The 26,827-nt window shown below is 39.8% G+C and overlaps 1 protein-coding gene across 3 annotated transcripts in view; it reads left to right on the top strand.

Moving 5' to 3' along the window:
• pphln1 (periphilin 1) overlaps window positions 1-26,827 on the top strand; it is a 154,264-nt gene that overhangs the window by 82,280 nt on the left and 45,157 nt on the right. For all 3 annotated transcript variants that reach the window (XM_060839965.1, XM_060839966.1, XM_060839963.1), the window contains 2 exons: window positions 172-359; window positions 24,856-24,938. In XM_060839965.1, the coding sequence (XP_060695948.1) occupies window positions 172-359; window positions 24,856-24,938 (271 nt within the window). The remainder of the gene's footprint in view (window positions 1-171; window positions 360-24,855; window positions 24,939-26,827) is intronic.

Below are 26,827 nucleotides of genomic sequence, written 5' to 3'. Positions count from 1 at the left end.
AAAAGAATTTTTCTAGTGTTAAATGGCATTGCATTTAGAATTTGTAAGATTGAGTGATGTTGGATGCTATTGGATATTTGTGTAGGTGAGCTTTTGTTTGCGAGATTTAAAATAAGTGTGGAACCGTAAAAAAAAAAGATTTAAACATAATGTTTGGTAATATTCTCACAGGGATAACTTCAGAAGAAAGAATTTCTATTCATCTCCGCATGTTCGAGAGCGTTCGCCTCACAAAAGAGAAGTACCATACTCCAGAAGAGAATCTCCTCACAGCCGTTCTGGATCAAGTATCAGCAACAGAAGTTACTCGCCAGATAAAAACAAGCAGCCACCTTCTCATCCATCCCAGTTCAGCAAAAGTAAGTGTGTCAAAGGAGTGGATGGGCAGGGCAGTTCCATTTGCGAAAATACACTTTTTAAAGCATGCTCATTTTAAGTTTTATGGAATGGCCTATGGTAATATTGCAGATAATAACCGATTTCTTATGAAAGATTGCAATAATTGCTATGCAAATAGTAACGTTTACATCATATCCGAGCAAACGTAGCTTGGAGCGAGAAGAGAATAGATTGCTTCTCGCTATCCCAGTGCTTCACCTCACATTGGTGAAGTTAAATTAGTATTACTTGATGGAACTTATATCCTTGATAGTTGAAATCACAATAGTTACCATTTGGGATCTTGATGTTTGGCAGTAATGAAATGTTTGGAAAAATGTATATAAGGTATCCAGGGGAATGGTTACTAAATAAGGATCAGTAAAACTGAGGAAAGCTTAATCAATATGCGCCAGTACTGAATTTCTAAATTCTCATCTCTGCCCTGCAGTACTCATTTCTTTCACTGTATTACATTCTGTTTCTGTAAACCAATTCCTTTACACAGACCAGGATTTCTCAAAAATCCTAATGTAGAATCTGCTAATATCTTCTTCAAATATTTCTTATCCAAGGAAGGGCAGTAATTTCAATTTTACCTTTTTTTCCCTCCCATACAGCAAAGCTTTTGCCTTTCACTGAAAAATAAGAGCTGAATTTTCACCGTGAAGGTGGAAATAGGAACTCTGTTTTTTGGTCAGAAACCCATCTTTTAGGAAAACTGACTGAAGTTTAGGGTTTCACCAGGATGACTCCTTTTTTGTTGTCTTGATAGATACATTTCATGTCCATTAGGACCCATTTGAGCAAGAAGTGAAAGTGGGTTGTCTGAAGTGTGGATACTCATTTAGAAACCTCTCAGTAGCTATCGCTGAGGTTGCTGCTTTAAAGGGAGTGATCTGTTAACTGCACCAAAGCCCCTCACTTCACCAAAGAAAAGGCATGTGTCAGAGGGAAGCCAGAGAACGCACATTTGGGGCAGGGCAAGCTCTCATGTCCAAAATCTGTCCACCCCTTTAAATGTTCCACCCACCCCTTCAAAAAAAACTTCAAATTAATTTTTGAACCATCTTAATTAGTTTGAATTAGAGGAGCAGTGGCATTCCCGACCTATCCATCAGTTCCTATGCTGCTCATGGTTACCAGAACCAGGCTTGATGCTTTGAAATCAGCACATCACGTGGTGCTGGTATTTACAGGGCTCCTCTCCTTCTTGGGATGCTGAAAAGTCATTGCAATAGTACACCCTTGAGCTCTCTCGAACCTGTAGTTCAGCGACTGTTGTCTAAGTCTGAATTGAAGGATTTAAGTAATCCTTTCACATGTTCCATTTAGCCCCAGTTGCTAGTGCCAATTTGTTCTCCGGTAAACAACTCCACTGATTCTTCCTTGGACACAACAATTTTCAATAAATGGCATCAGCATCAGAAATAGATAAAATGTTTTAAAATTGCTTCACTTAACTGCTGAACTTTTCTTTCTACAAATGTAGAGAGACAATTGAGTGGTTCTCGATTACAGTTTTCTGGTTTGATGTAGAATGTTAAGAGTCATGCTGTGGTTCCATTTTGGTGTGTTATTGATTTGAGCTTTTAGTGAAGCTAATTATATATCACTATTCTTTGTATGTCAACTTAGACTAAAGCATAGACTAAATTGAAATTTTCTAGAAAAGCAGATTTCATCTACTGATTTAATGAAATGATGGGTGCTAAAAGAGAAAATCATTGAAGTTGTTACTTGCGTAAACAGTTTTTTAAAAAAAGATAAAAAGAACTATTTCTCGTTATTTCAAGCATGATTCTCTGTGCAGTAACTTAGTTATTCTTAGTTGTTTTAAATTACTTGGTATGCTATAAGTTATCTATAAGGCATATGTGGTGAGCTCATTTCCAGCAATCCTGAGCTGACTAGCTGCATTGCAGGAGCTGACATCTACCAGTACTCCATTCTTTCTGTTGTGTCAAGCCAGCTTCTCAAGGAGTGGTGAACCATTGTCTGGGAACTGGAACCTTTGTTTTAAAAACGATAAGTTCAAAAGAGGTTTGCCATTTCTCCTGTGCCACTTACATTACTGTAATGCTTTTTCCATTCCGACATGTGCCTGCCACATCATGCTCACCCCTACACCCTCCCTAATGAAGTGTCCTCTCATTGTCCCCAGGCCAGTTCATAGTCCTGTTATGCCTATTCATCCAATAGACAGTGTGTTTAAAACCAATTAACTTTATCTTCAGAGCAGCATGTCTAGAATTGGTCAGAAACTATGAAAAAGCATCCACCCATAAATTTTCCTCTGAGGAGAAAAGACTGCGGTTTCTACAACCCTATAAAAGTATCATTCAGGCAGACTACTAAAATATTAGTAATGTAAGTTTCAACCGCTCCTCAGAGTCATACAACATGCAAACCGACCCTTCGGTCTAATCAGTCCATGCTGAACATAATGCCAAATGAAACTGTGTGCCTAAAGTAAATTCTGTAGTTCCATTACATCCAGTTAGGAATGGTGGTAGAAAGTCGAACAATGAACAAGGGTGGCATGGTGGCGCAGTGGTTAACACTGCTGTCCCGCAGCACCAAGGCCTTGGGTTCGATTCTAGCCTCTGGCAACTATGTGTGCGGAGTTTGCACATGTTCCCCAAGTCTGCATGGGTTTCCACCAGGTGCTCCGGCTTCCTACCACAGTCCAACTACGTGCAGGTTAGGTCAATTGCATTGATAGCTACAATGTTGGAGAAGGAAATACAAAGTTTGTGAGAAGATTTGTAGCTCGGGTGCTTGTTGTTGTGGTTCTGTTCGCGAGCTGGGAATTTGTGTTGCAGACGTTTCGTCCCTGTCTAGGTGACATCCTCAATGCTTGGGAGCCTCCTGTGAAGCGCTTCTGTGATGTTTCCTCCGGCATTTATAGCGGTTTGTCTCTGCTGCTTCCGGTTGTCAGTTCCAGCTGTCCGCTGCAGTGGCCGGTATATTGGGTCCAGGTCAATGTGTTTGTTGATTGAATCAGTGGATGAGTGCTATGCCTCTAGGAATTCCCTGGCTGTTCTCTGTTTGGCTAGTCCTATAATAATAGTGTTGTCCCAGTCGAACTCATGTTGCTTGTCATCTGTGTGTGTGGCTACTAAGGATAGCTGGTCATGTCGTTTCGTGGCTAGTTGGTGTTCATGGATGTGGATCATTAGCTGTCTTCCTGTTTGTCCTATGTAGTGTTTTGTGAAGTCCTTGCATGGGATTTTGTACACTACGTTGGTTTTGCTCATGCTGAATATCGGGTCCTTTTGTCCTGGTGAGTTGTCTGAGAGTGGCTGTTGGTTTGTGTGCTGTCATGAGTCCTAGTGGTCATAGTACTCTGGCTGTCAGTTCAGAAATGTTCTTGATGTATGGTAATGTGGCTAGACCTTTGGGTTGGGAGAAGGAAATTGCTATTTTCCCAAGCACCAGCCTTTGGATCTCCATAAAGTAAAAAAAAATGCAACATGATTATTATTGGATATGTCATGATAACTGGCAAAGAAAGCCTGTCAACAGATACTCAAATAAGTATCTTCCGGTGGATCTACATGTTTACTTGAATTCAACAATGACCCTAACATTGGAATAACATTAAAACCTTTTCAAAGGCCAGCCTTAATAGCTAGTTTAGTTTTTGAAAACTTCTCCATCACAAAATAACAATAACAGAAGATGCTGATAGCCTGAGATATCTACACATTTATCAATTATACCATTCAACACTTTTGTTACAGACAAATAGCGTGTACACAAAAATTCCTACACAATTGAATAACTGTGCACTCAGCTTTATTTTCTTCTGTGCATGTTCTGTACATTGATTGAAAAAAAATTAAAATACAAAATGAAAGCCAACCCAGTGGTTAAAGTCTTCAGCGCTGTTTCCTCACTGCAAAATGCAACATACAAACTTCAAAACAGAAACAAACAAAATTATACTTTAAGACACCAGTTCACATCATTTTAAAGATTTAAAAAAATTGTTTGAAGCATTTACCATCCTAACTTATGAATACTTTAAAAGGAGTTTGTGAAATCAAGATGTAACTGATTTAAGAGTTAGATATGGTGGGAAGTCATTTAAAACTACATTTGCACTCATTGTAGGTGGGTGTTTGCGCTGCTGGTTCCTGACACTTAGCTCTCATGCAACCAGCAATAATCAAAATGCAAACTTATTAGAATTACTAAAACATGGCTTAAAAAATTCCCAAATGTTGTTGTTATTAACAAACCCAGCAAATGTATATTTGAATTGCTGCCAAAGCATCTGTTGGAGTAAAAGTGTTTGAATAAACAATGGATCATTACAATCATTGCAAAATACGAAAAAGGGCAAATGTTCTTATTTGCAAATATTGTTCATTTAAAGAGGATAAAGAAATCTTACTTCAGCTTCAATATCATCAAACTTACATTTATAAAGTCTTTGTAATGTAGAAAAATATCCTTAGATGCTCCATAGACATGTAATCTGATTGCTATTGAGCTATGCATCTACTGTCTAATACAAGAGCCAAACCATTGAATATTGTCCAGAACATTAACAAGAAAAGCATTCATTCAAACCCAATCCTGTTCTTAGCTTGCTGTCCTTAAATATACACACACAAACATGCAAAGTCAGTGGACAATAATCTGGAGAAGGAATTGAATTTTCTCTTCTCAAGTACTCCAAGGGATCTTAAAGCATCCCCAAGTCATCCATTGAATAAATTGAGAAGATTGACCAGGAATTGAACTTGGAATCTCAGGACTAGGTGAAAGTGTGATGCACATCTACAGGTCACATTCGCATCACAGTTAAATGAACAGTGCACAGCACAAATTGAAGGTATTCAAGGTGGATGATAGAAATCCAACAGCAGCATTACTAGAGTTAATAAATGCTCATTGAAATTAATTTTGGATGGAGTCAGGAACAGGAGAGGTATACTCTTAAACCAGCAGTGCCTGAGGGTGACTACACGTCATACAAAGGTAGCATTTAAGTATACCATTAAGAAATTCGAGCAAAGCTGGAGACCATGGGATGCAGTAGCAAACTCATTGCTGGTTCGAGTCACACCTAGCACACAGTAACATATTTATGGTTGTAGGAGATTGATAATTTCAGTCTAAAAGCATCTGAGGAGTTGTCCTTGCTGAACATCTTCGCTTCATCAATTACTTCCCTCAATCAAGGTCACAATTGTGAATTTTCACAATGACTGCACATTGTTCAACATGATTCACGGTTCCTCGGATACTGAAGCAGTCCATGCCCATAGGCAGCAAAACTTGGACAACACCACAGGTTTGGGCTGATAAAAGATTGATGAAGGCAGAATGGTAGATGTCGCCGACATGCAAGGCAATGAACAAGGTTCAGAGTGATAGATTGGTTAGAAAGGTTAGATCAATGGCATCCAAGTGGAGCCAACCAATTGGAAATAGAATTGGCTTGAAGTAGGAGACAGAGGGTGATGATAGAGGATTCTTTTTCATACTGGAGACCAGTGATGTGTCGCAAGGATCAGTGTTGGTCCATTGCTTTTCATCATTTATGTAAACGATTTAGATGTGAACATAGGAGAAATGATTAGTAAGATTGCTGGTGTTGTTGACAGTGAAGAAAATTACCTCATTGGTCAGTGTTTTCAGTGTAGGAGTTGGGATGTTTCAGCTGTACAGGATGTTGGTTAGGCCACTTTTAGAGTACTGTATTCAATTCTGATCTCTTTGCTATAGGAAAGACGTTGTTAAGCTTGAAAGGGTTCAAAAAAAGATTTACAAGGATGTTGCCAGGAATGGAGGTTTTCAGTGATAGGGAGATGCCAAATTGGCTGGGGCTTATAGAGGTTTATAAAGTCAAGAGGCACACGGGATGAATAGCCAGGTCTTTATCCAGGGTAGGAGAGTCCCAAATTACAGGGAATAGGTTTAAGGTGAGAGAGGAAAGATTTAAAAGGGACTTGAGAGGCAACTTTTTCAGAAGGTGGTGCGTGTATGGAATGAGCTGTCAGAGGAAGTGGAGGAGGCTGCTATAATTAGAGTGTTTAAAAGGCATCTAGGTGGGTACGTGAACAGGAAGGGTTTAAAGGGATATGAGCCAAATGCTGGTAGATGGGACTTGATCAGTTTAGAATACCTGGACTACATGGACAAGTTGGACTGAAGGTCCTATTTTCAAGCTATATAACTCACGAATAACATTCATGTCATACAACTGTAGGACAATGGCCATTTGAAACAAGGGTGAATCTAATCATCACCTCTTGTTATTCAAAGTATTTACATTGTTGAAAGCCCCACGATCAACATTCTGGGGGTTACCATTATTCAGAAACTGAACTGGACTAGATAATTAGTGTGGTTCCAACAGCAGGTCTAAGCTGGGAATTCTGTGACAACTCACTTCCTGTCTTCCCAAAGACCTCCACCATCTCCAAGACACAAGCCAGGAGTGTGACAGAACGCTCTCCAATTGAGGTGCATGCAGCTCCAATAACTACCCAAGAAGCTTTACAACATCTAGGACAAAGCAGCCCGTTTGACTGCCACCTCATCCACCATCTTCAACATTTGTTTCCTTTATCATGTATGCACAATGGCAGCAGAAGACACGATGCAGCAACTCACCAAAGCTCCTTTGAAACACAGGTACTACCTGTAAGATGTGCAGCTGAACAACCATCTCGCAAGTTCTCCTCCAAGCCACATGCCTTCCCGACTTGGAACTGGACTGATGTCCATTTTTTGCATTGGCAAAATCCTGGATGACTCTTTCTTAGAACACTTACACTGCACGGACTATCGCAGTTCAAGCAGCACTCCAGCAGTACCTTTTCATGGGCAATGAAGAACATGTAATAAATGCAGCATTGTTCACACCCCATAAATGGATGAAAAATAAATGCAAAAAATTCTTTACAGGGATTACTTGGGTAATAAAGAATGGGATAGGTATTAAAGCAAAGAAATCAGCTAGAGCAATGTAGACAATTTGAGGGCACTACACATCAGAAAAGACATCCTTAAAAAATTAGCATTATTAATAAAACAATTTTCTGATCAACATTACTGTTAGTGGGAGCTTGCCATATACAAAATGGCTACGTATTTCCTAAATGACAAATGTGACAATACTTCAAAAGTACTTCATTGGTTGTAAAACATGTAAAGACATCCTTGTTTTGTGAAAGGTGGTTTTTAAATGCTAGTTTAATCAGAGTCTCATCCATATAACAACAGTGACTATTTTTAGAGTAATTTATTGTATGCATTGTTTAGGATGGTCTCACGATACTGGGTTTTAAAAAAAGCAGTACAAAAAAATTGTCTTCCTTCCAAATTTAGCTACCACAGAATAAGTTAATATTCAACATGGCTCTGTGCTGTCGATACACTTATCACATTGAAATGGAAAACATTCAAACTCTGCATTTAGTAACATAAAATAATCAAAAGCAAATATCATCATTCCAACCACTTATTTTTTTCAAAATCCAGGTTGCCTGTGTTGGGTATCAAAATATCAGACACCGATTCTTTGGATATATTGACCATATCACAGATTATCAATTGGTCTTGTCTTAGAAACAGCACTAATAATACACAATTTATATTCTTTTGTAATTCTACCTGGAGAGCTTTAAATTTCTAACTTTATATGCTGGCCTAGGTAAATTAACATATATAGTCTTTAAAGTTCATGAACTCTTTTGCTAATACCATACAATCTCATCACCATTGTCTTTTTTAAGGCAGTTAACAGTTAAGACTTTGATCTTCATGTGGACATCTGCAGGTTCTTATATCATGCTGTTCGAACTGAATAGAAAGGTCAGGACTTCTATCAAAATCACCCATATAAATCAAGTATCCTTTGTATTCCAGACAGACTGGGTATAATTAACATGTTTCAACAAACCAACTTCCTCAGTAAATAGATGCCTTATGGATGTAAACAGATGCTTTCTAACTAAGTGTGCCAGTATTTTTACTTTACATTAAGCCAGTAAATTGATGTACTAAAAAGTCACCAGCTGGGATTAGTACCACTGTTCTATCGTTTGTATTCTTATGGTTCAGGCAGCACTTTTAATTATGTTAGCAGTGGAATCTAAATCGTCTCAGCAATGTCTCCTGCTTCAAAACAACATTAAACGTATATACACTTCAACACTTCAATCTTGGTTAAATAAAACCATTATCGAGAAGGGTATACCTGCTTAGCTGGACTTTACTCATAATACTCTGCAAGTATTCAAAATATGCATTTTAAATCTGTAAAGTAACAGAGCGTAGTTTAATAGGAAATTTTAAAGATTTAAGATGCATTACATTGCAAAAAGAATGAGTTCAAGCAGCACTAGAGCTCTACCCGAGTTCTCATGGGTTAATATAACTTGTGAAAATTACACAGCTAGCTGAACAAGAAATTATCAGCTTATGTAACTAAAGACCTGACCACCAATAATAAGTGATTGGAGTTAAGGATGTAGAAGCTAAAGCTGGAAAAAAAATCTTTTTGTAAAGCAAATGAAGCAGCAATGGAATTGAAACAGAAGTCTGATTTGTAACTGCTGCTATCAATAATCAGATATCTTAGTCGAACATGATCCAGGAGATATTAAATTCATTTTCTCAGCGGCAGTTGGAGTGGGAGGACCTACAGCAAAGGCCAGAGGCACGACGGGAAGATAAATTTAAAATATATTAAGGCCTACCTTGTATATAGGCGGAGTGCACACTGAAGACACAGTACTGCTGGATAAGTGAGGCTTTATATTTGGGCGGTTGTTTTACCCGTAACACTATTCGGCTAGCATATCTCATCCGTCCTCCTCCTCTAACCAAATGAAAAGGTTCTGTGCACCGGATGGGTAAGGTGACTATGTTCTTTTTGTTTTAGTTTTCAGTAGTCTTGTCGGGAATTTACAATAGTGGGAATGGAGGTCAGGGCAGTTGAATGTTCCTCCTAAAGACACTGGGAGGTAAGGATTACCACTAGTATCCCTGTTGACTGTGTATCTGTGGGAAATGCACCCAACTCCAGTTCTTGGAAAACCACGTTAGGGAACTGGAACTGGATGAACTTTGGATCATTCAGAAGGCAGAGGGGGTTATTCAGAGGAGTTACAGTGAGGTAGTCACATCTCATGTGAAAGAAGAAGGTAGATGGATTACCATCAGGGGACAGAAAGGGAACCGGCAGGCAGTGCAGGGATCCCCTATGGCTGTTCTCTTCAATAACAAGTATACCGTTTAGGATACTGAAGCGGAATGGAGGGTGGGGGGAGAGTTACCATCTCTGGTTTGTTGCCTGTGCCACATGTTAGTAGGGAGAGGAATAGGTGGAGAGAGAGGAGTTGAACACGTGGCTACAGGGATGTTGCAGGAAGGAGGGGTTTGGATTCCTGGATAATTGGGGATCTTTCTGAAGTAGGTAGGACCTCAACCAACAGGACGGTCTTCACCTGAACCAGAGAATACCACCGATATCCTGGGGGTGTGGTGCGTGGTTAGAATTGCTAATGCACTTGACGTGGGTTTAAACTAATTCAGTGGGGGATGGAACTGAAATTGTAGTTCAAGTATACAGGAGGTTGAGAGTAGTGAGGTCAGAACTAAGGTTGCAAGGTCGCAGGAAGGAGCCAGCAAACAACAATTTGGTTTGAAGTGTGTTTACTTCAATGCTAGGAGCATCCAGATTAAGGTGGATGAACTTGCAGCATGGGTTGGTACCTAGGATTTTGATGCTGTGGCCATTTCAGAGACATGGGTAGAGCAGGGATTCCTGAAGAAGGGCTCATGCCGAAACATCGATTCTCCTGCTCCTTGGATGCTGCCTGACCTGCTGCGCTTTTCCAGCAACACATGTTCAGCTCTGATCTCCATCATCTGCAGTCCTCACTTTCTCCTAGAGCAGGGATAGGAATGGTTATTGTACGTTCTGGGATTTAGATGTTTCAGTAAGAACAGAGAAAATGGTAAAAGAGGGGGTGGTGTGGCACTGTTAGTCAAGGACAGTATTACAGTAGCGAAAGGATGTTTTTGAAGACTTGTCTATTGAGATAAAATGGGCTCAGATGAGAAACCGGAAAGGAGAGATTACCCTGTTGGGAGTTTTCTATAGCCTCCAAATAGTTCCAGAGATGTAGAGGATAGGATAGCAAAGATGATCCTTCATAGGAGCAAGAGTGACAGGGTAGCTGTTTTCGGGGACTTTCCAAATATTGACTGGGAATACTATTGTTCAAGTACTTTAGATGGGTCAGGTGTTGTCCAATGTGAGCAGGAGGGTATCCTGACACAGTATGCAGACAGGCCAGCGATGGGTGAGGCCGCATTTGCCTTGGAGTGCAGGTTCATAGCTCCTTGAAAGTGGAGTCGCAGGTAGTTAGGATAGTGAAGAAGGTGTTTGGTATGCTTTCCTTTATTGGTCAGAGTATTGAGTACAGGAGTTGGGAGGTCATGTTGCGGCTGTACGGGACATTAGTTAACCCACTGTTAGAATATTGCATGCAAGTCTGGTCTCCTTCCTATCGGAAAGATGTTGTGAAACTTGAAAGGGTTCAGAAAAGATTTACTAGGATGTTACCTGGGTTGGAGGATCTGAGCTCCAGGAAGAGGCTGAACAGGCTGGGGCTGTTTTCCCTGGAGTGTCGGAGGCTGAGGGGTAATCTTAGAGGTTTACAAAATTGAGGGGCATGGATAGGATAAATAGGCAAAGTCTTCTCCCTGGGGTTGGGGAGTCCAGAACTAGAGGGCATAGGTTAAGGGTGGTATGGGAAAGATATTAAAGAAACCTAAGGGACAACTTTTTCACGCAGAGGGTGGTAAGTGTATGGAATGAGCTGCCAGAGGATGTGGTGGAGGCTGGTACAATTGCAACATTTAAGAAGCAATGGATGGGTATATGAATAGGAAGGGTTTGGAGGAATATGGACCATGTGCTGGCAGATGGGACTAGATGGAGTTGGGATATCTGGTTGGCATGGACAGGTTGGACCGAAGGATCTGTTTCCATGCTGTACGTCTCTATGACTCTATAATGAACCTAGCCAGGTGTTAAATTTGGAGGTAGATGAGCACTTTGGAGATAGCATCCACAAATCGGTTATGTTTACTTGAGTGATAGAAAGGGATAGGTATATACCACATGACAAGAGTAATAGCTGGGGAAAGACAGTTACAATGCGATTAGGCAAGATATAGAATGGGGAAGGAAACTGCGGGGGATGGGCACAATTGAAATGTGGAGCTTATTCAAAGACCAGCTACTACAGGATATGTGGTTTATAAGGAAGTTGAATCTCTTGTCAAGAGGAAGAAGGAGGTTTATGTTAGAATGAGATGTGATGGCTCAATTAAGGAGTTTTGAATTACGGGTTAGCCAGGAAAGACCTAAAGAAAGAGCTAAGACGAGCCAGGAGGGGACATGAAAAGTCACTGGCAGATAGGATCAAGAAAAATCTTAAGGCTTTCTATAGGTATATCAGGAATATAAGAATGACTAAAGTAAGATTAGGGCCAATCAAGGATAGTAGTGGGAAGTTGTGTGTGGAGTCAGAGGAGATGGGGAAGCGCAAAATGAATACTTTTCGTCAGTATTCACGCAGAAAAAAGACAATGTGGTCGAGGAGAATACGGCGATACAGGATGCTAGACTAGATGGGATTGAGGTTCCAAAGGCGGAGGTGTTAGCTATTCTGAAAAGTGTTAAAATAGATAAGTCCCCTGGGCCGGATGGAATTTATCCTAGGATTCTCTGGGAAGCCAGGGAGGAGATTGCTGAACCTTTGGCTTTGATCTTTATGTCATCATTGTCTACTGGAGTAGTGCCAGAAGACTGGAGGATAGCAAATGTTGTTCCTTTGTTCAAGAAGGGGAGTAGAGGCAACCCTTGAAATTATAGACCTGTGAGCCTTATTTTTGGTTATGGGAAAAGTGTTGGAAAGGGTTATAAGAGATAGGATTAATAATCCACTAGAGATGAATAAATTGATTAGGGATAGTCAACACTGCTTTGTGAAGGGGAGATAATGCCTCACAAACCTTACTGAGTTCTTTGAGAAGGTGACCAAACAGGTGGATGATGGTAAAGTTGATGTGGTGTATATGGATTTGAGTAAGGCGTTTGATAAGATTCCCCACTTTAGGCTATTGCACGAAATACAGAGGTAAGGGATTGAGGGTGATTTAGCAGTTTCGACCAGAAATTGGCTAGCTGAAAGATGATAGAGGGTCACCACCTGGAGTTCACTTACTAGTGGTGTCCTGCAAGGATCTGTTTTGGGTCCACTGTTGTTTCTCATTTTTATAAATGACCTGGATGAGGGCATAAAAGGATGCATTAGTAAATTTGCAGATGACACTGCGATCGGTAGAGTTGTGGAAAGTAACTTACAACCTTGATGTCGGTTACAGAGGGACATAGATAAGCTGCAGAGCTGGGCTGACAGGTGGCAAATGGAGTTTAAGACAGAAAAGCATGAGTAGATACATCTTGGAAGGAGCAACAGGAATGCAGAGTACTGGGCGAATAGTAAAATACTTGGTAGTGTAGATGAGCAGGGAGATCTCCGTGTCCAGTTACATGGATCCTTGAAAGTTGCCCCTCAGGTTGATAGCGTTGTTAAGGCAGCATACAGTGTGTTAGCTTTTATTGGTAAAGATATTGAGTTTTGGAATCACAAGGTCATTCTGCAGCTGTACAAATCTCTGGCGCAGCCACACTTTGAGCATTGCGTACGATTCTAGTCACCGCATTATGGGAAGGATGTGGAAGCTTTGGAAAGGGTTCAGAGGAGATTTACTCAGATGTTGCCTGTTGTGGAGGAAAGGTCTTACGAGGAAAGGCTGAGGGACTCTAGGCTGTTTTCGTTAGAAGGTTGAGAGGCAACTTAATTGAGACATACAAGATGAAGGTTAGATAGGGTAGACAGTGAGAGTCTTTTTCCTTAGATGCCGATGGCTAGCAAGAGGAGACATAGCTTTAAATTGAGGGGTGATAGATCTAGGGCAGATGTCAGAGGTAGTTTCTTTACTCAATGCCTGCAACAGTAGTAGACTCACCAACATTAAGGGCATTTAAATGGTCATTGGATAGGCATATGGACGAGAATGGAATAGTGTAGGTTAGATGGGCTTCAGATTGATTTCACAGGTCAACGTAACATCAGTGCCAAAGGGCCTGTACTATGCTGTAATGTTCTATGACTTTTTACCTTCAACTGTCCTTTCAGCAGATTCCTGTTTTTGGTATCCCACCATATGCATTATTATGTTGCCCGACATGTTCAGGTCTTTCATTATGTCCTATTTTCAATTTTTGAAAAATTGGTCTCTCGACTGAGCCGCTCTTGCATTTCCCCTCATGCATTCTCATCTTTCATCCTCATCAACTCCCATATCATCTCAATACAGTCTGAACAAACTCATGTCCCTCCAGTCAGACCCCTAGGTCTGTCATAAACTCAATGCCAAATCATGCCCATTCATCTGGTATACACTGTGAACATAATAGATGAGTCATGTAGAAACATCGCCAAAAGAGATCACAGAAAGAACAATTTATTATACAATATATAGGGCTAAACAATCCCACAACAAATGAATCAGACGTAAATGTTGACATCCTTCTAGTACAATGCATAAATGTCCATCTGTATAGAATCCCTACAGTGTGGAAACAGGCCCTTTGCCCCAACAAGTCCATACCGATCCTCTAAAGAGTAACCCACCACGACCCATCCCCCTTCCCTTTATTTACCCTTCCCTGACTAATGCACCTAGCCAACACATCCCCAGACACTATGGGCAATTTAATATAGCCAATTCACCTAACCTGCACATCTTTGGATTGTGGGAGGAAACCCACGCAGACACAGGGAGAATTTGCCTTTTCCACATGGACAGTTGCCCAAGGCTGGAATTGAACCTTGGTCCCTGGTGATGAGGCAGCAGTGCTAACCACTGAGCCATCATGTCGCCCCATGGTGGTATAACGCACTTATCAATTATACCACGGTATATATGTATACATAAGCTTGGACAGTAAATGTAAACAAATACTTAGACCTTGGAAAGTATCATAGCCCATCTCAATACTGACAAAACTTGATGTACATGTAGCTGCATTTTGCTTCCTATGCCACTGGGTAGCAATCTAGAGCAGGAAAATTGGCAGATCTATTGCCTCTGCCACAGACACTGACGATACCTAAAGCTCTGCTTCCCATGAGCTCTTGGAAGGCATCAAAACTGCAGAGTTCTCCTTAATTTTTTATGTAATGCTCGAGGCTTTCAAAAGAGCAAGCTATTAATACAATTAATATTTCTGCTTTTGTTTTAACCAGAAGGGAATTAATGAGTAGTTTTTTTTAGTTAAGACCATAATACACAAAACTCTTGAATACGAAACGCAGAGTTTAACCCAGTCACACCTTTGTTTCTGTTATGTATAATTTGGCATGCAATCTCCAACAGGCAAAGTTGCACAAACTTTTAAAACTACTTTATTTAAAGCTGCATGTATGGTGAGGGTGGGGAGCCTTTGGCAGGGAAGATTGTGACAAATGTTGTGAATTAGTTTGAGGAATTGGTACAGAAATAGTTCATTTAAGTTTCAAATCAATATGGTATGCACATTGAAAACATTTTAATTAAAGTATGATACGGTAAAATCTGTCATTCGGTATTAAGATTCAAACTGTGGAACAGTATCCCTTCTCTGAATTCAGCTGTCGCTGTTGTACTGGAGGCCTCCAACATTGTTTCTTAAACTTCTAGTTTTCAAGTTCTATTATAAATTCTGTACACGTGAGTCTTTTATACATAATCTCATAGTTTGTGGCAAATAAAACTGATCCTCTTAATGCTTATAATGTAATAAATCTCCATCATGCTATTCAAGTTATACAAGTTTGTTTTTGATGCATTGTAACTTTGTGTTTTAATTTCATTGGCATTTTCCTTTTAAATGTACCAGTTCATGATTATAATATCTGCATCTAGAATATCAATATGCTACAGTTTCTTTGCTCTAAATACAGTATGGATGCTGTATGTTTGAAATATTATTCTTTTTTCACATAGTTTGTATATTTATGTAGTGTACATGTTCACTAGTCCTTTCATGTCACACAAAAAATAAACACTTGTATGATTCTTTCTTGTTTTTGAATGCCCTACCCCAAGATATTTAATAGTCATTGAGCTACAGATATTATGTATAGACATTTAGACTGTTGGCCCATACATTTTGTTTCTTACTGATTTTTATTTCATAACTTTGATCTTCGTAAAATCATGACGTGTGTGAGCAGGCCATTTGGCCCATCGAATCCACAGTGACCCTCAGAAGAGTACCCCATCCAGATCCACCAGCACGCATTGATTACGTAGTGGTAATGAAATTGCACTAGTGATGCCGAGGAACCAGCTAATTCTCTGGTGTCATGGGCTCAATTACATAGCAGACAGTAGGATTGAAATACAGTTCATAAAAATCTAGAATATATAGCTGGTGTTTGTATCAGCAATCAGGATAATTATCACTGATTTCAGGCTCCATAGTTCAATAGTTAGCACACTGGTCTTACAGATGACTAGTCGTGAGTTTGAGTCTTGTAGCTAAATTGTACCTGCAAGAGGCTATAAAAAGGTACCCTATTAATGTTGAGTTTTATACAGAGGAACCTCGATTATTTAAACATCGGTTATCTGAATTTCAGATTATCCAGTCAAGATCGCAAGATACCAGTGCTTGGCTAAACTGTGTTATCCAAAAGTTCGATTATCTGAGCAAAATACTCCCCAATAATTGAGGTTCTTCTGTATTGGGGAAGGAAAAACTGTACAACAAAGCACTGCAGCTGCTATGTTCTATTGAGATTTCATAAACTTATTGCTCTGGTTGAATTTTTTTTCTTGTTAACTTAATAATCATACTTAAGTAATGCTGACTGTAAATAGTTGAAGTCGGATATTTACATTTTATTTTTAGTGTTGCTTCCTGAATGCTGTTTCGAACAATGAATAAAATGAGAGATTTCAGTCCCTAATGGCAGAAAGAATATTCCCTGCAAGCTGTTCCAAAGTGTTGCTTGCAGAAGTGTCCCTGTTGTCCTAAAGTTCACTTTTCTTTAAACTTGGCCTTGTGGTTGCGGATATAAATCGTTTTTGGAAGGCTATCTTGCATGCTTTTTATTTTAACATGCATCATAGGATAGCATTGTAGAATCCCAATAGGATAGGGACAGGCCATTTGACCCTTCAAAGAGTAACCCACCCAGACCCATTCCCCTACCCTATTCTATATTTACCCCTGACTAATGCACCTAACCAACACCTCGCTGAGCACTATGGGCAATTTACCTAGGCCAATTCACCTAACGTGCACATTTTTGGATTGTGGGAGGAAACCTGAGCACCCAGAAGAAACCCACACGGATATGGGAAGAATGTGCACACTCCACCCAGACAGTCGCCTGAGGCTGGAATTGAACCTGGGTGCCTGGATTGTGAGGGAGCAGTGCTAACCACTCAGCTACCGGGCCACCCGTATTGTAAAAGTTTGCAACACCATGAGATAAAAGAGCAGAAGTAGGCCATTTGACCCATCAAATCTGCTCCATCATTCAAAAAGATCATGGGAGATCTGATAATCATCTAGACAACCCACTCTTGACAGCTCTCCATGATAAAGAATTCCATAGATTTAGTGAGTTTGGAGGCTAAGGGGTGAGTTTAGGTTTATAGGATCATTTAGGGCATTGATAGGGTGAATAGCCAAGGTCTGATTTCCTAGGACGGGGGAATCCAAAACTAGAGGGCACAGGTTTAAGGTGAGAGGGGAAAGTTTTTCATACAGAGGCTGGTGCGTTTTTGCAATGAGCTGCCAAAGGAATTAATGGAGCTGGATACAATTGCAACATCTAAAAGGCATCTGGATGGGTACATGAATAGGAAGGGTTTAGAGGTGTATGGGCCAAATGCTCGCAAATGGGGCTAGGTTAGATAGGGACATCTGGTCAGTATGGGCAAGTTGGCCTGAAGGATCTGTTTAATGCTGTCTGCCTCTACGGTCATGAAAATAGTTGTCTCAAATGGGTGACCCCTTCGCTTCTCTGAGATTATGCCCCTCTGGAACTAGATCCTCCCAAAAGAGAAAACAACCTCTTGGTACCAACCCTGTCAAATCCCTCAGAATCTTATATTTCTGTAAGGTCTTCCCTCCTTGTTCTAAACTTCACTGAGTACAGGCCCAACCTACTCAGCCTCTCATCATAAATAAATCCCTCTATATCTAGGATCAACCTAATGAACCTTCTTTGGACTGCCTTCAATGTCTGTTATCGTTCCTAAGAGCAGGGATACGAAACTTCAAATGTGTTCTGATTAGTATCCTGTATAGTTTCAGCGAGATGTCCATATTTTTATACTCTATCCCCTCTTAAGTAATGGCCAAAATTCCAGTTGTCTGTCTTATTATCCTCTGGGCTGCTTTGCTAACTTTTTTTCTGATTTATGCACAAGGACTTGCAAATTTCTCAGTGCTACAGTTTCTCTGTTCTATCTGCCAAAATGCATAATCTCCCATTTTCTACACTATATTCCAACTGCCAAGTGTCTGTCTATATCCCTGTAGACATTTTTTGTTGTTGTCACCTATTTGTCTGACATCTGCAAACTTGGTGATGGTGTCATTCTGTCATTCAAGTCACTATAGTTGCTAATTACAACCCCAACTCCGATCCTTGTGACATTCCACTAATTGTAGGTTGCCATTTGAAAATGCCTCTTTTATCCCAACTCTGCCTTCTATTTATTTAACCAATCCTCTATCCAAGCTAATATTGCTACTTCCAATACCATGGGCTCATATTAAGTGGTCTTATATGTAGTACCTTAATCAACCATCTTCTGAATATCCAAATGTATTACATCCATTGCTTTCCCTTTTTTTATCTATCCTACATGTTACCAGGTCAGACACTGCCCAAGTTTTATCAGGTATGATTTCCTCTTCATGAAGTTATGCTAATTCTGTTTGATTATATTTTGCATTTCTATACACTGTGATATTACATCCTTTGTAATAAATGCTAGCATTCTTCCAATGGCAATATTGAGCTAACTGGACTATAGTTACCTGTGTTTCTTTCTCTCCCTCCCTTTTTGAATAAGGATATTATATTGTTAGTTTTCCAATTGTCTGGAACTATTCCAGAATCTTTAAAAAAATCTTGGAAGATTGCTACCTTTTACATCCACTATCTCTATAAGTACTTTCTTTAGCATCCTGAAATACAACAGATCAGGTCCAGGAGACCTCTCAGTCTTTAGCCCCAGTAGTGTCCTTTTGTATTTTTTTTCTGGCTATAGTTATTGTATTTATTTCCCCCCCCCCCCCCCCCATTTTTTTGCTCCATGATTTGGTATTGTTAGATTGCAATTAATATCCTCTACTGTGAAAACTGATGCAAATAAAATCTTCAAAACCTCAGTGATACTTTTCAGAAAGGTTGATAGTAATTTAGTTTTTAAAAGACAATTTGTAAGAAGTCTGTGTTGGTGCAGTGGCCTAAAATATAAATAGAGCCTTTGAGTACTTTTCTCAATTTACTGTGTAACATTGATTTCGGAAAGAAAATAACAGGAACAATGCCAATATTATAAGATGCCTATGTTGATATTATTTTACAAGATTTACTTTATTTTTGTGGTAATGTATTTATTTGGCCTCATAAATCATACAAGCAGGTGAATTCTCCATCTCTAGTTTAATTAAGGTTAAAAAGGGGTAAAATGGTACACATAGCATATTGGGAAATTGTGTTTATGTTAAAAAAGGATTGAAGATTATTGTTAAATTGTATTAAAAAAATTTTTTATCTTGGTCAGTCTCTCCTGCTACTAATGCATGTCTTCTCCATTGCTAGACTCAATTATTCTAACAATCTTTGCTGGCCGCCTCTGCTTCAAAAACCCCAATCTGTCCAGAACACTTAACCCTGCTTGATACTCTCTCTTTGCTCTTGTCCTTTAACTTTCTGTTTAAAGCACCATTGACTTTAAGTTAAGAAATTTGCATCTCGTTGTTCTCACAATCTCCTTCAGCTCTCTATCCTTTTCTTCCCCTGATCAATCCAAACTTGTAAGGTTCCAAGCTGCTTTGTCGTACTGGCGGGAAAGCCTTTATCAGTCTGGATTCTGACCATTAAAACTTTCTTCCTAACCCCTATACTTTCAACTGTTTCTTTCCTTTAGAAACTCCAAAAAAACAACTTTTGGGTACTTTTGTTTTCTTCAACGCTTGTTTCATGTCCATGTTCTACAACTCCATCTGAGGAGCACAGAGCAACTTTTGCATTAAAGACATAAAATAAATGCTCACTGTGTCAGACTACCTGATTTCGGAGAGTTAATATGGCTTTATTCATGTCTTGTCTTAAGTTCATATCCATTTGAGCATGTTTCAGGTATGAAGGTACAGTGTAGTGCTCAGCAATGAGCATCTTGGCCTGTTTTGTTCCCCTATCCCAGGGGCATGAAGGTCAATTGTAGTAGTTCTTCATCTAACAAGACTGAGATCAGTGAACTAAGTCATACTGGACAACTGAATCTTTAATCTTTCAGCTCCTCATGGTTCAGTTGGTCATTGCTTTAACCAGATGATTTTTGTTAAAAACCAATATTGTTCTTTTGCAATAAAAGATGAGACACTTTTATGACGTTTTGCAGCTTTCTGAAAATTATTGTTTTTATGATTCACACTTCCCTTAATCTTCCTACAAACTAAGAAACTTAATTTCAAATAACCACAGAACTCTAAGGATGATTACTTCATTGAACTATTGAAAATGTAACAAACAGGCCTGGTTTCTACAATATGGTCCTTTGATTGAGTTTTAAGTCTAATTACCTGTGTCATGGAGAAGAAGGGGAGCTGAATTATTTTCAGTTCTCTCTTTCTGAATAGAACCAAAATGGGTTTTAATTTATTCTCTTATTTTCGTTTACCAGTTTAAAAAAAAGGCAATGGTGTGTTTCCCTAAAACCAGTTTGTGCAATTCAATTTTAAATTAATCCAAATTCCTTTAGGTAAAACCAAAATAGAATTTATTAATTCACAATGCAAGGTGCACATTCAAGGTAGAATGAATAAATTGAGGGAAGTCACAAATTAGCCACTTTAAGTGAGGGAAGTCACTTAAAATCAAAAAACAGTTCATGTATGTTAGAGAGTCCAGAAAGTCAGTGTCCATTGAAGAACCTTTCAATTGGCCTACATAGAAGTCCCTTTAGCAGGAGCTGCAATATTGTCAAGTTTCAGGAAAAGATTTAGCAGCTCTAAACTGGGAATTGGTTTCTCACAGATGAAAATACAGGATTCTTTCCAGGCATAAGAATTTTCAGAGAGATTGAGATCAGAGAGTTAAACCTGGGACTCCTTTCTGTGTTCTTTTCTGGTGTCACAAGCAGTTTAGGGAAAAATGACAAATACTGTGTGATTAGAGGTGATTCAAACGAACCAGCAGTTTCAGTCATGTGGCAGAAGCTGAGTGGCTGAAAAAATGAGAGAGGTTTTGATGACCTGGTTAAAATCTAGTGTATTTTGTAGTAGATAGTTCATTAGCACCATCTCCTACATAAGGTGTTTCAGTGGTTCTCTTTGTTCAGAATTGACTGAGCTAAACATCTTGTCTACTATTCCTTTATGTTAGCTTGACTGAAAATATTTGTATAAATGAGAGGTATGATATTCCAGAGAAATGATAAATTAAATTCTGTCCTGGTAATTTATCTTTTCTGTTTGATAACAACTACCTTTGCTGGGATCTCTTTAACTAATGCTTTGTCAATTGGGGCAAAGTTAATATTAATCATTTTTATTTAATGAAGATTTGCATTTAAATGTTATTACATCTCAAAGCATCTGGCATACGATGATTTGCTAGAATGGCTCGAGTAACTGGTTATAGATATGATTTGGAAATGCCGGTGTTGGACTGGGTTGTACAAAGTTAAAAATCACACAGCACCAGGTTATAGTCCAACAGGTTTAATTGGAAGCACACTAGCTTTCGGAGCGTCGCTCCTTCATCAGGTGGGAGTGGAGGGCTCAATCCTAACACACAGGATTTATAGCAAAAATTTAGCGTGATATAATTGAAAAATTTAATTGTCTGTTAAGCCTTTCATCTGTTAGAATACCGTGATGGTTTCACTTCTTTCATGTGTAAATCACAAAACCTTGTTTTAAAAAGTTGCATTCTCGGGTTAGCTGTTAACAATGGTGATAGCTAGACAATGTGTTGAAGATGTTGACCCCCTGTGTTCTCTGTCTATGCCATGATGTTTAGATTGATTCTAATCTAAAAAGTGAGATAATGGAGTTTTACATGAATTCATGCAGTTATAGATAAGCATGCAACTATGTAGTTGTAACCTAAACAGAAAGCATATTTAGGGTAATGACTTTTTGTCTGTTGAAGTGTGGGTAAGTTATTCTTAAAGACTTTTATTCCTTGTGACTGTTGGCTTTTGCCCACTGAATTATGTCTAGAAAATTAATGCTTCTTTGTGTGTTGTGGCTTTAAGTTTAATGAACGGTGATGATTATTAAGACTCTGATGAATTATTCTAATTCTGCTCCTATGGTGAGTCCATATCCCAGCACAAATATAGAAGTTGTGGTTCTGTTTGCTGAGCTGGGAATTTGTGTTGCAGCCGTTTCGTCCCCTGTGTAGGTGACATCATCAGTGTTTGGGAGCCTCCTGTTAAGCGTTCTGTTAAACACTGTGTTGTTTCCTCCGGCATTTATAGTGGTTTTTCTCTGCCGCTTCTGGTTGTCAGTTCCAGCTGTCCGCTGCAGTGGCCGGTATATTGGGTTCAGGTCGATGTGTTTGTTGATAGAATCTGTGGATGAGTGCCATGCCTCTAGGAATTCCCTGGCTGTTCTCTGTTTGGCTTGTCCTATAATAGTAGTGTTGTCCCAGTCAAACTCATGTTGCCTGTCATCTGTGTGTGTGGCTACTAAGGATAGCTGGTCATGTTGTTTCGTGGCCAGTTGGTGTTCATGGATGCGGATCGTTAGCTGTCTTCCTGTTTGTTCCATGTAGTGTTTTGTGCAGTCCTTGCATGGGATTTTGTACATGCTGGGTATCGGGTCCTTTGTCCTGGTGAGTTGTTGTCCGAGAGTGGCTGTTGGTTTGTGTGCTGTTATGAGTCCGAGTGGTCATAGTAGTCTGGCTGTCAGTTCAGAAATGTTCTTGATGTATGGTAATGTGGCTAGTCCTTGGGGTTGTGGCATGTCCTCATTCCACTATCTTTCCCTTAGGCATCTGTTGATGTGATTGTTGGGGTATCTGTTTTTGGCGAATACATTGTAGAATTGAACTGACAATAGCCCCAGCCTATTCAGCCTCTCCCTATAGCTCAAATCCTCCAGCCCTGGCAACATCCTTGTACATCCTTTCTGAACCCTTTCAAATTGCACAACATCTTTCCGATAGGAAGGAGACCAGAATTGCACGCATTATTTCAACAGTGGCCTAACCAATGTCCTGTACAGCTGCAACATGACCTCCCAACTCCTGTACTCAATATTCTGACCCATAAAGGAACACATACTAAACGCTGCCTTCGCTATCCTATCTACCTATGACTCCACTTTCAAGGACTATGAACCTGCACTCCAATGTCTCTTTGTTCAGCAACATTCCCTAGGACCTTACCATTAAGTGTATAAGTCCTGCTAACATTTGCTTTCCTAAAATAAAGCACCTCGCATTTATCTGAATTAAACTGCATCTGCCCCTTCTCAGCCCATTGGCCTATCTGGTCAAGCTCCTGTTGTAATCGGAGGTAACCCTCTTCGCTGTCCACTACACCTCCAATTTTGGTATCAACTGCAAACTTACTAACTGTACCTCTTATGCTCACATCCAAATCATTTATGTAAATAACAAAAAGTAGAGGACCCAGCACCGATCCTTGTGGCACTCCATTGGTCCCAGGCCTCCAGTCTGAAAAACAATCCTCCACCACCACGCTTTGTCTTCTACCTTTTAGCTAGTTCTGTATCCAACTGGCTTGTTGTCCCTGTATTCCATGAAATTTAACCCTGCTAATCAGTGTCCCATGGGGAACCTTGTCGAACACCTTAATGAAGTCCATATAGATCACATCTACGGCTCTGCCCTCGTCAATCCTCTTTGTTACTTCTTCAAAAAACTCAATCAAGTTTGTGAGACATGATTTCCCACGCACAAAGCCATGTTGACTATCCCTAATCAGTCCTTGCCTTTCCGAATACAAGTACGTCCTGTCCCTCAGGATTCCCTCCAACAACCTGCCCACCACCAAGGTCAGGCTCACCGGTCTATAGTTCCCTGCCTTGTCCTTACCGTCCTCCTTAAACAGTGGCACCACATTTGCCAACCTCCAGTCTTCCAGCACCTCATCTGTGACTATGGATGATACAAATATCTCAGCAAGAGGCCCAGCAATCGCTTCTCTAGCTTCCCACAGAGTTCTAGCATACCTGATCAGGTCTTGGGAATTTATCCATCTTTACCAGTTTCAAGACATCCAGCACTTCCTCCTCTGTAATATGGACATTTTGCAAGATGTCATCATCTATTTCCCTACAGTCTATATCTTACATATCCTTTTCCACAGTAAATACTAATACAAAATACTCATTTACTATCTCACCCATTTTCTGTGGTTCCACACAAAGGCCGCCTTGCTGATCTTTGAGGGGCCCTATTTTCTCCATAGTTACCCTTTTGTCCTTAATGTATTTGTAAAAACCCTTTGTATTCTCCTTAATTCTACTTTTCAAAGCTATCTCCTGTCCCCTTTTTTGCCCTCCTGACTTTCCCCTTAAGTATACTCCTACTGCCTTTATACTCTTCTAAGGTCACAGGCCCGTGGTGGTGGAGGATTGTTTTTCAGACTGGAGGCCTGTGAGCTGTTGCCAATCTATAAGTAAATGTGGTGTTCGGCTACTGGGAGGTTTGTGGAGGTGTAGTTAGGGATGTGTGATCTAAGTAACGGGCCACTTGTATAGGTATTCAGCAGTTCAACCATATATTTAATAGTTTAACCTTCCCTGAGTAACTACTTTGCTTAATTTCTTCAGAACACTCCAGAGTCTCCAGTTTAAATAGAACTTTGGGGGGGATCCAGGCATAGAGGAATTATCCAGCAGAAAATTCAGTTTCCCAGACAATTCCTTCGGAACCTGCTACAACGTGCACTTCCTATCTACTGAAACAACCATTGTCTGGCCAGTGACAAATCCAGGCAATTGAATTAACGTTTCATATGGCAGACACCTACGTTAGGGCAATGAACAATCTTTTGTGGGAAAAAGGAACTTTTAAACGCAAGATATCTGAGGTTTATTTTGAAAAATATAATCTGGAATTTACTATTTATCTTATGTTGATTTTCTATTCACAGATCGAGAAAGATCTTCTGTTTCTTCTTTGACCCCCTCAAGAGATGCCTCTCCATCTGGTTCAGTACCACCAGCTACTTCAAAGGTATGCAGACTTTTATGTTTGTCTCATTTTAATTGTTGCAATGTGGTTTATGGGAGAGCCATCAGATAATTTATTCCATGCAAACTAACCAACATCCATATAGTTACTTAAGTAACGTAATTTTGCAATTACTATCACGGCTATTTCACAAATCTATTTCAATGTCTAAGTCTTGAAATAGTAGCAATAATCATCATTGCTCTCTTGAAATGAGGATTAGATCTGCCAGGCTTCATGTTTTGTGTCCTCTGACTCAACAGGCCAATCCTGAACCCACAAGTCTTTGGGTGCAAATGAGTCCTCCTGAGAAAGGAGATTCTGGAGGGCAAATTCTGTTGTCTTTCTTTATGTTTTAGTTTCTACCCTGCAGAGAAATGTCTGACTATATAGGAGCCTGTTATTGAGGTGCCACTACATGACATGGTTTATGGTATCGTCCTCTCACCCACTGTTATCAGTTTGTCCCCAGCTCAATGATATCTTCAGAGTATCCTTAAAAATTATCTTGGTGTCACATGTCGTCTTTAAGATGTGAAAAGAGCATCTGCTTCAGAAGCCATTATTTAGATGTAGCATTAGGCTATCAGAGCTAATAGTGCATGATCATGATTGCAGTGCTGGTTGAAATGTCTTCAGTCAGCATTCTGAAGTTTGTTCGCCTTTCTTCCCATTTGAGTTTTAAATTTCCTGTAGGGACTCCACTGGGAGAAATTCTGCAATGCCCAGATAATCTCTATTGTAATGTCATATAGAACGACAGTGATAACAGCATTGTCGATTAAAGCCTAAAGTATCAAGCAAAACCATCAAAGCAATCCCTTTTGTAATTTGAGATTTAATTTTAGTATGTTGCAAACATTTGCTGAGATACAAATTGCGATTCAATATCACGATTGACCTTGATAAGGTCGATATGGAGTCCACAACTAAAGGACGCTATTTTGAGATTATGGGATCATTCCTTGAGGGCAGAGACGGGGAATTTATTTTCCTTTCAGAGGGTTGCGAGATTTTGTTGTTCTGCCCAAGAAAGTGATCGAAACAAGCTCAATTAATATTTTTAAGGTAAGGGTAGATGGATTCTTCTTAGGCAAGGTGTCAGCTTATTGCAGATAGATACATAGGACTGAGGAATTCAGAACAGCTGTGATTTCATTGAATGGTGGAGCAAACTTGAAGGGCAGAATGTCTGTCTTTTGTTTGCTTGTATGAAACAATAAAGGTAAGAGCAGCAGATGTACGCTATGTAACCATTAAACCTGCTGCTACACTGCTTTTATTTTGTGTTTTATTTATAAACAGCAGGAGTGGACATTTTAGCCCGTTGAGCCTGCTCCACCATTCAGTTAGATCCTAGATGATCATTTCCTTTTTGCGGCTTTCCTGTGCTATCCCCTTATTCCTTAACACCATAAGACTCCAGAAATCTAATAGTTTCTGTCTTGGACATGCTCAGTGATTGATCTTCCATAGCTTTCTACAGTAGAGAATGCTAAAAGAAGACCACCCTCATAGTGAAGTCATTTCTCCTTATCTTAGATTTAAACGTTCTATCCCTTACTCTGAGATTATGTCACCTTATTTAGATTCTCGGCCCCAAAGGGAAATATTATATCTGCTTCCACCCTGCCATGCCATGTAACTTTGCAAGTTTCACTGAGTTCGCCCCTCACTCTCTGAAACACTTGGGACATACAGATCCATTCTCCTCAATTTCTCTTCATAAAACAAGCCTGCCATGCCAGGGAGTAATCTAGTAGACCTTTATTGCACTCTCTCTTTGGCAAGTATATCACTCTGTTTAAAAATAAAAGGGGAGCAAAACTGTTCACAGTACTGCAGGAGATTTCTCAAGTGTACTCTCATTCCCTTGTGATGAAAGCCAACAT

The sequence above is a fragment of the Hemiscyllium ocellatum genome, chromosome 19 (genome assembly GCF_020745735.1).
Source record: "Hemiscyllium ocellatum isolate sHemOce1 chromosome 19, sHemOce1.pat.X.cur, whole genome shotgun sequence".
Classification (NCBI taxonomy): Eukaryota; Metazoa; Chordata; class Chondrichthyes; order Orectolobiformes; family Hemiscylliidae; genus Hemiscyllium; species Hemiscyllium ocellatum.
This window is presented reverse-complemented; position numbering and strand designations above follow the sequence as displayed.